Genomic DNA, 13,316 nt, shown 5'->3' on the forward strand with positions numbered 1-13,316 from the left:
AAAAATGAAAGATCCATGAGTTAAATGCTTAGCTGGGTGGTGGACCTTCAGCTAGAAAGGTTGCATAGTGCACTTTTAAAGCTATTCATTTTTATTTTTTTTTATCTCCACTCCTGTTGGCTGGATGTAAAAGTTCAATTTGGATATAATTTCATTCAATATACAGTATTACAGTAGCTCTTACCTGTGACCACTCGCCAGTAGACCACACATATTTGCAAGGTGTTCTTGTGCATAGCTCTTGTGTTTCTGGCTGTGATGCTCGTTCACAGTAATCATCACTGACTTCTGCGCTCCCTGGACCCATGCAGCGCACTTTCCTGCTCCTGACCCCATCGCCACAGGTGGCATTGCACTATAAAATAAAATATAAATTGCATTAGTTGACTCAAGAAGACTACATACTTAAAACTTGAAATATTATGCCCTGATGCCAGATGTCCTCATGATGTCTTTTCCTGTTTTGTTGGATGTTGTGGATTCTACTACATAAAAATGACCACAATAGATTTCACACAACTGACACATGTGGCTTACTTGCATTGGGTAAGTTAATAAGATTTATCTTGGGCCTTGTAAAAGTTTATTGCTGCAATTTACAACAATGGTAACCCTAGGATTAGTTCATATGATTCTGTTCACTTACATGTGCACTTTTATAGGAACGGAAGAGATTAAAGAGTGGTGAGGGAAAGAGAAAAAAAAGTGTCTAGATCTCAAGGCAACAAGGAGAGGAATCTGAGACTGCAAACATCACTGGTGGAAGAAGAAATGCTGTTTTGTTCCTACACTGTACCCCTCTCTTTTGATAGCAAAGAAGTGGGCATATCAAAATGTGTATAATGAAAAGTGGTACTGTGGAAGTCACTGATGCTTTAAACTTTAATTTGATTTAAAGAGCTGATGCTTATCTCATAGCTAAGACCAGTTTACCTGCATGTTATCACTTTAATGGTATACACCGAGAAGACTGGAGGAGATCTCAGCCAATAAAAGACTTAATAGGATGCTGGAACATCTGCAACTCTGTATCTTGCTGGGAAATGGGAGCTGAGGATAAAGAGGGAGGAGGGCAGATGGAAAAAGAAAGTCTTACTTGTTCCCATTCGGCAGCGACCCAAATATAAGGAGTGCATTCTGGGGCCTGGCATGGCTGAACGGCTGCAGGGCGAGAGTGGGCATCGCACAGGTCCGCAGTGACATGCCCTGTGCCTTTGAGCCTGCAGTAAACACTTCTCCTCTGGGTCCCCACGCCACACGTCACAGAGCACTGGGAGAAATATGGTCACTTACTTGCAAGAAATATATAAACGTATATGATGAAAACATGAAAACATGTAGGGTTAAACGAATGCTATCTGGCTTCATTATTATAAAGTCTTATCCCCCATATATACAAATCACATCACTGTTCTAAAGCTGTGTACAGGACACAGCCCCAAAAAATCCATGCAATGCTAGTATGTACCAAAGGTGAGAGCTAGGAACTAAACACATAATTTATGTGTATTCTCAACAGACAAGTAATGTCTCATGTGAAAGCACAGAACCTCCAGAACTTCCTGAACTACAGAGGCTGCACTAGCACTTATTCAGGATTGGCTGCAGGTGCTGAGGTTTAGGTAGTGACCACTCAGATTAGAGCATCTTTTTCGGTGTAAACTGCCTGGATTTCACCACTGAAACTGGCAACCCACATGAAAAACTGATGTGAGGCTAATTCTGCTGTCTAACCAAACCAAAACACCAAATTTGCAGATATGTCCAGTGTTAAATGAATCAGCATCACAAGTGTTATCAGTAAAAGCTAGTCGATTTGAACATGTTTACCTTGTATCTGGTATCAAAGACAAGAATTAAAAATACAATATTTAATAGAACTACTGTCCCTTTGAAATGCTTATTTCTGGAGCCTTCAACTATGGATACACAGAGTACTTATTTTTAGAGCTTGAATATATATCCAAACATAAAATACAGTGCAGTCTGTTTTTTTTATGATGTGTGCTCCTTCAATGTGAGCCAGGATTCTTGGAGCCAGCAACCACTTCAGCCAGCGTTCTGTTTCTTCCTCTCTCCAGTGCAGTTAAAGGTAGCAGATGTACTGTGTTTGTTTGGTCTGCAGTGCCAGAGATAATGAAGCTTTGAACAACATGCACAGTAAATCAAAAGGCCGTTTGTCGCGTCCCTCTTATGCAGTGTACGGTCGGGTCACGCAGGGGTCTATCTGAAGCATCTCTTTGAAGTTTCTCTGAGAGGCATACCTGCATACTGAGGAAGCACTCCACTCGTCTACAAAGGGCTGTGCCAGGCCTCAGCAATTTCACACAGTCAGAAAATACAGCGCCTATCCAATATCCCCTCCTAATATCCAGATGGACCTGAGGTGAGATTTCTTACTGCAATCATATCTTTGAGAGGTATGAGAGTGGAGGGGTGAAAGGTCAAGTGTTTTAGTTTGGAAAGAGAACAAAAAGGCACCACAGGCAATTTGACCCCCCTAAACCAAAAAAAGTATGCTTTGTAAGTGGCGAATATATAAAATCACTGTAAAACTTTCAATAGTAGTGCTATGCAGGAATGTGCAGGAATGAAAAGACGTGAATAACATAAAGAAAATAAAGAACAAGTAAACTATAAGGCTTGTTTTATGCATTAACTTCATTTGAAAACAGAAATCATCAGATTCTGAAAAAAAACACAAAAAAAACAAGTGTCCGGTGACAAAGGATATATATTAGTATCAAAATGTTAAGTTTTCACTGACTAACGGTTTCAAATGGCTTTAGAGAGTGTGTCTGAATTATTGTCAGTGGTCCATTTTGACAATACCGAGCTGCCCCAACTAGTGCCATAGTTGCTCTTATCATCCACATGATAAAAGCCTTGTATTGGCTATAAGTGTGCACCCTGCAGTCAGGTGACTTGGAGGGCCCGGCTATCATCACAGTGTGTGCTGAAGTTTGGGAGCTGTCACATGCACGGGTATTAAGATATAAAACATGACTTTATGCTCTAGTTGAAGATTTCATGGTTGCTGGTGGTATGGAGGGAAAGATGATTGCTTCCAGACTCAAAGAGAGGAGGGAGGAAGACACCCTCACAGAAGGGAGCAGCAGGGGTCTGGGGATGGGGGTAGCAGTGGTCTGGTCTCTATGGACCTTTGGGAAGGACTTTTATGATGGAGGTTATTTTAACAAATGGTGAATCAAGAAATGTAGCAGAAAAAAACTATATTTTGGTTGTTTTGGTTGGATTTTAGAAATAGTAATAATGAAAACTAATAAATAACTAATAATAAATAATGAAAAATTGTTTCGAAGAACGAAACTAAAATGTATCTTAGGCAAACATTTTGACTCTCTTTTCATTCAATGGAAAATGTCCTCATAACTTAACAGTGTTAACCAGTGTTTTTCTGTCTTGTTGTTTTTATCAATTTTATGAAAAACAAATGTTTAAGTTTGTTTTTCCATTCCTACTAACTCTGTATTTTCTTAATATTGTCACACGTGTTTTAAATCTTCACCCAACTGTCAAACTTCTACATAAACACTTTCCTAAATCGAGCCTGTGGTGTTTCGCTCACAGTGGAGGAAATGACATATCGCTAAAATAAACCGCAACATGATTGGACAGGTGCTCTTGTGTGTACATGTCCTACATCTGCATCCTCTGGGACATCCCGTTTGCAATGTTTGTGCCTGTGTTTGGGCAGCTCTAGTTCTGGTTACTGTTCTCAAAATGTACATACCTCTGTCCACTTGTTGGCCTTCCATATGGGGCATCTCCGTACCCGACAGGACTTCTGTGTGCGGGGCCGTTGAAGGTGCGTGCACTGGTCATCCTCCATCTTGGTTTGGTTTTGATAGACACAGGCCACTTCCCGTTGCTTGGTGCCACGTCCACAACTCACTGAACACTGAAAAGTAAAACAAAGTTATGTAATAAGATGTAAAACTTAAAGCTCAAATAAGATTTGAATGTACATGTTTTGAATGTCAAGTGTGGAGACTGTATGATGTGCTTTTTTACATAAAAAAAAAAAAATGTTTAAATTAAGTACCTCTAAATTTATAAATGCCCAGAAGTTCAGAGAGGTATTTGCAAACCAGCACTTCCTGATTATTGGACAATAATTAGATGCAGACATATTTTGACTTCAAAAGCTGCTTATACAATATATGTGGACTGGGGTAAAAAAAATCTGGTTAACTGTCTTTAATTTTGGTTTAAATCTGTGCTGCACATTGACACACCAATAAAATCTGCATTGGCAGCCTTGATTGCAACGTTCACTTCAGCATATTTTTCTATCATCTAAGAAGTTAGGCTGCTCTAGACAGAAATTTGTCTGTCAGGAAACACAAAAATATTACCCACAACCTCCTTTGGCAATTGTGTTCCCACTGCATTTTGTAAAAAAAAAATTCACATACAGTACATTTCACCCAAATGTTTTTCCAATGCAGAAATCTAATCTTTTAATCTGCAAACTTGCAATAACATTGTGTGCACTGTTGTCTTAGTCACTGATTATGGACAAAAAATGAAGCTTGACAAATGTATTTCATAGAACCAAGAATGGAAGATGAAAATCCTTATAAATGCGATACAACATTCATATGAAAACCTTCAAAATGGCTGGAGATTAAAATATTCCAAACATTTCCATGTCAGATAGTAAGTAGGGCGCATGCTATTTCTGTGACTGGGAACCCCAATACAGAATGAGTGCTGAATACAGTACACAAGACGAATTTTGGCATATTTTCCAGTCCAAATAATAAACATAATATTTCATTGTTCATTAATTAGGATAGCTGTGTGTTGTGTAACAGTGACACATTATGTTTGTTGCTAGTACGTGCTAACAGCTGAGGTCATATAATAATGTTTGGATTATAAAACCTGTTGTCTGTACAGCCAATACTGTGAACTATTTATCAGATGTGGAAGAAGTATATGCCTCTGGGTATCACTGTGTATATATATATATATATATATATAATATATATATATATATATATATATATATATATATATATATATATATATATATATATATATATATATATATAAATTACATATATGTAATGCCATTTAGTATTATTACTCATTAGCAATGTTCAAAATTACACTATTAAAGGAATATTTGTGAGTAACAATTATTTCAGAAAAGTAAATAGGACCAAATTATATTTATGATGTGGGGTTCATTCGTGGGGTTTGTATCTAGGACTACTAACATGGTCTTAACTGCTACTACTACTGCTACTGGGATTTTTGCATTCTTTTTACATAGCAAGAATTAGTTTTAGATCATTTTAAAACTATGCAAGAAATGTCAAATTTGGTCCTGTTTATTGGATATTTTAGTATCAATAATTGTTCAAATTAATGTCTACTATCGATGCTAGTTTCAGTACAGATTACCGTCTAATTTTGAATACTTTTGACAATCCTAACTGCGATATCTTCACAGCACATTGTATAGTCAAATATATTCTGTAATCCATTGACAACACTGGACTGTGTATGTTTCAACTTGGGACAAAAAAAACAATCTCTTTTTGTTTTCTTTCCTGCTGGAGTTATCTTTGCAGAATCCATTAAAGGCACTTCCAGAGCCTGTTAAATGTTGTTCGAGCACAAGTTGACACAGCACACACACGCTCCATGCTCTTTGTAATTACCCAGGTATTTTAAACATAGGGCCCGCTCAGCTGACGACAAACATCAAAGCATCCCCTGAGTGCAGGCAGATTCACATACCCGCAGCTCACAGCCAAAGAAATGATAACTAAAGCATTGGACCAGCACAGACACACACTTGTACAGAGAGAGGGGGGTTAGAGGGGCTGGCCCCTCCTCTCTGCTGTAAAAGTAGAAGAGAGAAGGGAGAAAAAAAACAGACAGGAAAAAAGGAAATCGCAGCCATACGTGCCTCGCACCGGAGCTGAACTATATCTATGAGAAAAAGGCTATACATTGAAGTGCTCCTCCTACAAGCCTGGTGAAGATCATCTGTCAGCTATTAGTTAATCAAGACTGGGCAGGAGAGCGGAGGACTGGCAACGCGTGGGACAGGGTGCACGGGACAGGTCTGGCTTTGAGCAAGACGAGAGGGCACAAGCGCAGGATCCTAGCTGCTTCGTCACAGCCCAAAGCACTTTAATCAACACCAAGCACTCAGGTAAGACTTCTCACTTACTTCTGACAGCTAAGATGCATTTCTGTACAGCTAATTTAGTTTTGTACTACTTATACATACATTATTGTCTTAACTTTAAATGTTTACTGAAAAACATTAAACAAGATTGATGTATTTATTCATAAAACTCAAAATTTTAAAGTCTAAAGCAATTTGGTTGCATTGTTTGTATCATAATCAAACAGAATCACAAGGATGTGTATTTCTGTGTCATTCATAAACCCAGATAAATAGACAAGTGAACTGCATCAGGAAGGCTATCCAGAGTTATAAATAAATAAGATTAATTTGGTAAACGAGAACGAGGGAGATGCTATGTTAATTTGCTGTGACAACCTCAAGTTTGTTTTTGAAAAGGAAGTATCTGATAGATCAGAAAAGCTTAAAATATTTACACTATAATTCCTTGTATTAAATTACTTTGTAATTGAGATACATTTGACCTCCCATGTAGGCCTCGCAATTAATTTCACATGATTAGGAGGCTTAAAGGTCTTAAAATCCTAGATATTCCATGGATTACCATGAAATGGCATGACATAAATTCTTTCCGCTTGGCACAAAGTTGAACTACAGCCAAACATTTTGCCAATCATTTTCCATAAAGAAGGCATGTGGGATGTAATAATTGGATAAACTAACTCAGTACTACATGGTCCCAGAGAGATTTTATGAATGAAAGGTTGATACATGTAAGGACATAATCCCTCTGATATCATATACTCTTTTGAGATTCATATCTTTCGGCAGGACTGACAGGCGGCAACCTCAGCATGACCCCTCCCTCCACTAACAGGTAAGCTAACACCACACATGGAAAGCGTTAGGCATTCAAGACCTGAGTTTGAGTATCTGCCTTTCAACCAACATTGCAATCAGAGCAAGTGGTTATTATAATGTACCTTCACATAGGCAGCAGTCTCCAAAACAGGTTTACATGGAATTCATTGAGAGCTGCATGAAAACAATTAAGCGCTATAATTGTGCTTGTAAAATGTTTGGCTGGACATAAAAGCCGGGGTTACCCTTAAAACCAGACTTAATGGTGAAGCTATAAAAACAAAGCAAAACTAAAATAACATTACATTAACAAGGTGGTTGTTTTCATTAGTGGAGGACGAACTGCATTTGGCCCACGACCAAGGGCGTAGCAGAAGGCAGCGGAGACTGGGGAACTGGCCCCCCCTATTTGTCGTATTATCATATTAGTTTCAGCTAAGTTTTTGATGATATCCTCAACTTCCCTTGGTCCCCTCACTAAGTGACTCTCCATTCAGAATGCTATCACAACACAATCAGCATTCATTCCGCTAATGAAACTACCACACATTGCATCAAGTTGTTCTGGATCCTGCTCTTGTATATTTATGACAAACAGCCGTGCAGGAGCTTGTGCAGACTTGTGGGCTGAGCCTTGTACAAGAAGCATGGGCTTGTACTGCTAACCATAAGGATTTGACTAGTGCCATGATTATTCACATTATAGCTGTAAAAAGCTGGGAGATGTGATCCCACTCAAGATATAAATACAATTTACTGCTTGATAAAGATTCATCCAGAACTACGTTTGATTAATTGCTTATAATTGTTTTAAGGATAATAACTGTCATTGAATATTATGGTTAATTCAGTAGAAATGCATATGCCAGTGAGAGGCTCTTTCTTAATCAATAGTGTCCACTGTTGTGCTGTTAGTGCCTACAACCAAAACACAACAGGTCATTGAACTACACCTAATGTAAAGGATTAGTCTGTACTAGGGTTAAATTCCAGCGATGGCAAAGCAAGTGCAGGGTAATACGAGGCATATGGTGACTCTTCAAAGGCACAGAGCACTGACCTGGAGCAAGAAGAAGTTCACAAACTTCTACACAGAGCCTACACAGACAGGAGGCTAGGAATAAAACATGTGCTTTTCTGTATTTTGTCAGAGGCTGAATTGTCACTCCCTCATTGGTTGGTGCTGGAACAGAGGTAAGCAGCACGTTTATCAGGATCACAGTGTTCTAATATTTCCTCAAACAGGACATGAGTCAGTGTGGCAGAGACTGAACATCCAGGTTTTCAGAAGCACAAGTCAAAACACCATGAGCGGGTAAGAACAACATCAAGGGGCAAAAGTTTGATGGTCTAGAAAAGTCATTACTTGCATATTCACCTTGTTAAAATTGAATGGAGCTGTACCCTATATTATTTGTATTAGAATGTACTGTTATTCCTGCCCCTTTAGTCCTTTCTCTCACTCAAATGCTGAACCATGACAGAGAAACAGAATTCGGGGATAGTCCATGCTTTATACAACTGTCAATTTTAGCTAATTATGTCCTCTCTTCCACAAACAGGAGCTTTTACAACATTGTAGTGTAATATTGTATACTTTATTTAATACACTGGTTTTACACTTGATGCCCTTGCTGACAACCCATTTCTCTGTTTAAGCAGGCTTAGGACTGGCCCAAAGATTTCAAAGGCTTGTAGTCCCATGTGAGTGGTTTGCATGTTCATAATCTATAAAACCTGAATCTGATTAAGAGATAAACATCTTGAAGTAGTCTAACCAGATTAAAACCATTACCTCTGACATATACAAGGTCACAATTGAAACCAGCACACTGCATTTTAATGTGATCCAATGTTGTTACTTTTCAGGGAGAAGAGTTCCCCCTCTAGAAATATAGTTTATAACAGACCTCACAAAACCTGTAGCATGCTTGAATAATTTGTAAAAAAAAAACAGATCATGCTAAGATGCCAACGTTTGACTTTGCCATTACCACAGAGTTAAATAAACACACTGTTGAGTAGACATATACAATTTCTTTAGCTGTGTTTCTCTTTTAAGTCAGCACCACTTTGAAAGGATACACCAAGTAACCATACGTCAACGAATGACAAAACAGCTCCAAAATATGTGCACCAAACTCCAAGCATGGCTCATAGCAACTTATACAATAAAAAAAGTTAACAACAGCGAAAGTTAAGGAGGTTTTTTACAACTTAAATGTACAAAAAAAAAAACAACGGCCAAATCAGTTTGATGCTCAATGCTACACAGCTGTGGTTGAAATTAGACATCACTGGGGAGTATGGGAAAGCTCAGAAGAATACAAGATCTTGACCCTGCGCTTGCCTCAAAGGAAAACTAAACATTAAATAGAGACATAAAAGTGTGCTGACATTTGGCCAAAAGAGAAAATGGTGTGTGTTCAGAATCCCAAAGGAAAATGTCAAAACTTTAGGACTGTAGGGCTCCACAGACCAGTAGTGGGACAAGGAAAACAATAGTAATTCAATAGCCAATTTATGGTGGATGCATAGGCCACAAATTTTTTCACCAAGTTCTACAATGTTTGAAATTTGCTTTTTTCACATTTATCCACTAGTACTGACTTAGGATCAGGGCTGCAATCAAGGGATTCCTGTATTAGTTTATCAGTTCATATTTCAGTTAATGTTACTGCTCCTGGAGTTGGAATCCTATTTTTTAAACAAAATCCAAATCTAATAGCAACTGTAAATCTTGTCAGAAAAAATATTGTCCCTGATTTGAAATAAGGCCAGTAAATAAAAAAGATGCTACTAGGCCTATCACGATAATCACTATATCGACTTATCGTTCAATGCATGAAAGCTAGAACAAAATATTTGGGGTTCAATATTTATTGCATGCATATTTTTGGGGTTTCTAACAATTTGTAAAATTTGAGCTTTCTGCTATTTATTAGCTGTAGCTCATGCTTTCTAATGATATTGTATAAAAAATGTTTATTGTAATTGTCCTGCATTATTTTTTAATATGTCAGTGGCAAAAAGTAGTTTTAATATTATCATTTATCATGATATTGTTCTGTAGTAATATATCTTCAAAATTTGTCATCGTGACAGCCATAGGTGCTACTATAGCTACAATAAATACAGAAAAAATTGGTACAAAGAGATTTTCAGATAATCAAACTGGAAGCAACAGGTAAATGCACCAGAATGTTAGCCCTCTCCAGGCAGGCGTTGCAGATTTGCAACAGCTAAATTCCAATTACCTACTTACTCCACATCCATATTATATGAGCTTTTTCTACTCAGGAGCCTTTTCTCCCATCCATGCTGATAAACGTGGGTGATGCAGACTGTGCAAGAATGGCCGCACGCAAACGGCCTGCCAGAAGTGCAAAATACTTTTTTTTTTTTTTACAAAGGATAAAAAAGTCAGAATTGTATATTACTACCCCATATTATAATTTTCCCCAAATATCAGATTTTTCCTGATACTAAAAATTAATTTGAGCCTGAGAGGGTTAAAGGCTTAAGTGATTTTTCCAACATTTATCACTGTCACTCATAATAACAAAAACTCTTTTCCTCAGGCTCTCCGGCTCCATTTCACTCCATCACTTCGATAACAATGACAAGTCCAAATAGCAGTGGGCCCCAGTGAGTCTGTGTAGGTCACATTATGAATCTCCATTTAAGCCTAAGACGCGACTCCACAGGCACTCAGTAAAACTGCACTGACAGAGCTGAGGCAAAGCAGACGCCAGCGCCAATGTCAGAGAATACAGCTGTGTTCAGTATCAGCGCATGGACCTGGGCTAGACCAAGCTAAACGTTTCCAGGCTTTCACGCCCTGTCTTCTCTCATTTAGTCCTGCAGCATCTCTTTGCAGCCCCATCTCCAGCTAAACAACAATCAGGATATAGCAGGCTGTTTAAAAGGGCCCATATTACTTTGTATTCTGATCTATGTTATAATGTTGTTTCTTCATCGCAAGCATACCTAGAGTTGTGTTTTGTTTCATTTAACACACAAACCCTGTATCTTTAGGCAGAGTTGTTCTCCCTCACTGAAAACACTCTGATTCCTGAAGTTCTCCACTATGTTTTTAAACTCCATCCACTTTCACTAGAATCATTTGGATAATTTCAGCTCTGGAATTGCAAATCTCTACCAAGATAAAGGTTAAAGGGAGCTGCTAACTTGAAAACTATTGCTTCATTACATCACAAAGTGAAACAGAGCATTTTGAGCTTTGAAGATGTAGACAGACTAATAATAAAGAAACATGGCTGAACATAACTCCAGGTATGTTTTGAAGGAGGTAAAAACATTATAACATGGCTTTAAGCTCAAAAGAGTCAGCATAATACAGGACCTTTAACTTATCCCAGTTAAACGTTATGAGTTTAAGATAGTTGGGGTTATGAAGGTACACATAATTGACAACACTGTGGAAAAGAGCAAGAAAGGTTAAAAAAAAAGAAAAGAAAGATAAGATAGATAAAAAGAAAGATAAATTTCATTTGCTAGTTTAATATTTATTTATTTATTTCTGTTATAGTCATGGAGAATTATAACCATTTCCAATTACAACTCTGTTTTAAAAGGCCGGCAATGTTCCCTGGGTAAAAAGTGCCCTTTATCCTCCCAGTGCCATTCCCTAGGCACTATGTAACACTTCTGGTGGAGGGTCCGTCACCAGCTTGTCATATTTGGTTGGAATCTTCCATAGTATAGTATTAAATAAATTAAATATTTAGCATTTATCAAATTCCAGGTTGCATTGCTCAAAATACCACATGAATAGGGCACCTTTAAGACTGAGGATTGATTTTCATTTGGAATTGAAAGCTCTTGACATTTCTGGTCCAATATTAATACACCCATTGTTGCCTGGCAGGGGTGGCAGGGTTTCAATAATCACATCACATCTTACAACATGTGCTTGTCTTCTCCCTGATCGTTAATTGTTTGCCTTAAGCTGGACTTTTTACCCAGCAAATCATCAACTTTGCTTTCTATTAAAGGCTCAAATGAAACACTATCTTCAGCCTCAGATTTAAACCAAAGTCATGGCCAGATTCATGTTTGGGGGAACCACAGTGACATATGGGCAGCATCAAGAAACACATGTGCCAGGCCAAACCACCGCAAGTGACCCCGGGGTGACAGGGCTGCCCCAGGCCCAAGTCAAGTATGTCAAAGTGGGGCATGTGGGTTTCATTTAGAGCCTGATTGGTCCACAGACGCATTACTGCACCCCCCATCCTGTCACCCCCTACCCGCCGCATGGGAAACCCACTCCCAACAGGAAATGGTATGTTTTACTTAGCTACAAACAAGCATAAATTCTTATAATGGAGCCCTAATTTATCACACACAGTCCTGTTGTTGATATTTAAAATGTGTTTTTGAGGAAGTTACCATTAGTTAATGATATTTGTATTCCTAATGATATGTTTTGTTATCATGTCTGTGCTCTTTATGGTGTAGTATATGTCAAATAAATGTGGGCTTTGTCTTGTGTCATTTCTTTTCAATGTTGCCAAAATAATAAAAAATAAATAAAAAAATAAAATAAAATCTGAATCTTTTGCTAGGATAAACACATTTTTTCAAAGTAATCAAACAATGGGAGGAATCAATTTTTTCTTTTTGTCAAACACATTTTTACAATATACATAATGGATAATACAGTATGATTAGGTGGTTGAAGTGGTTTGGGAAAAGATACAATTGGATGAGTCCATTGCATAAGGTAAGGTCTGTCAAACTATGAGACAATGTTATGTAACTAAGATTAAGAGATTTCTTAAGCCTAATAATTGTTTGTGTATTGTATCACTTTAAATTAAGTGACAGATAAACCTGTCAGAAATAAAATCAATTTTATGGAAAATAAGAGTAATACAATCATTTGTTGACTGCACAATCAGCTGTAATGGGAGTTTGCTGTAGTAAGAGTTTGAAGATGAAAGGTAACTAAATAACATTGGCATTATGTTTATAAGTTTGTTATGTTTATCAGTTTTACAATATAATTCTTGCTAGTCTAAATTAACACTAATTACTTGTGTGGTAAAAATGTGTGACTCTCATGCCAAACACATTACAGAGAGCTCCATTATCACAATGGTAAACAGATGTGCCAAACTGGGCTAAAGTTTATTTGGAGCATACTTTAGAAATGTTATTTTATGCCTTATTGGACCCAGCTATGTGCAGATATAGAGAGCACATATAAGTATATAAGGATACAGGTATGTTGATTTAATAATGGACACATGTCAAGTTCTGTTTAGAGTTCTAGTAGTGAACTAATGCAAACCTC

The 13,316-nt window shown here is 37.7% G+C and overlaps 1 protein-coding gene and 1 long non-coding RNA gene across 5 annotated transcripts in view; one reads left to right on the plus strand and one right to left on the minus strand.

Annotated features, from left to right (window-relative positions):
- Positions 1-13,316, minus strand: part of LOC110169455 (A disintegrin and metalloproteinase with thrombospondin motifs 20) — a 77,887-nt gene that overhangs the window by 8,460 nt on the left and 56,111 nt on the right. Inside the window, exons 29-31 of the mRNA XM_020934995.2 lie at positions 3,755-3,922; positions 1,097-1,270; positions 185-355 (exon numbers count right to left, since the gene is read on the minus strand). Coding sequence (XP_020790654.2) covers positions 185-355; positions 1,097-1,270; positions 3,755-3,922 — 513 coding nt within the window. The remainder of the gene's footprint in view (positions 1-184; positions 356-1,096; positions 1,271-3,754; positions 3,923-13,316) is intronic.
- Positions 5,928-12,805, plus strand: LOC110169299 (uncharacterized). Of its 4 annotated transcripts, XR_002319047.2 has the most exons (5): positions 5,928-6,196; positions 6,965-7,010; positions 8,146-8,309; positions 8,657-8,698; positions 10,576-12,802. It is a non-coding gene; the product is annotated as an uncharacterized LOC110169299 (long non-coding RNA). The 4 variants fall into 4 exon arrangements; XR_002319046.2 differs by having other exon boundaries at positions 8,146-8,698; positions 10,576-12,805; XR_002319048.2 differs by lacking the exon at positions 8,657-8,698.

The sequence above is a fragment of the Boleophthalmus pectinirostris genome, unplaced genomic scaffold (assembly GCF_026225935.1).
Source record: "Boleophthalmus pectinirostris isolate CB_2022bp ecotype Guang Dong unplaced genomic scaffold, ASM2622593v1 HiC_scaffold_2, whole genome shotgun sequence".
In the NCBI taxonomy this organism is placed as follows: Eukaryota; Metazoa; Chordata; class Actinopteri; order Gobiiformes; family Gobiidae; genus Boleophthalmus; species Boleophthalmus pectinirostris.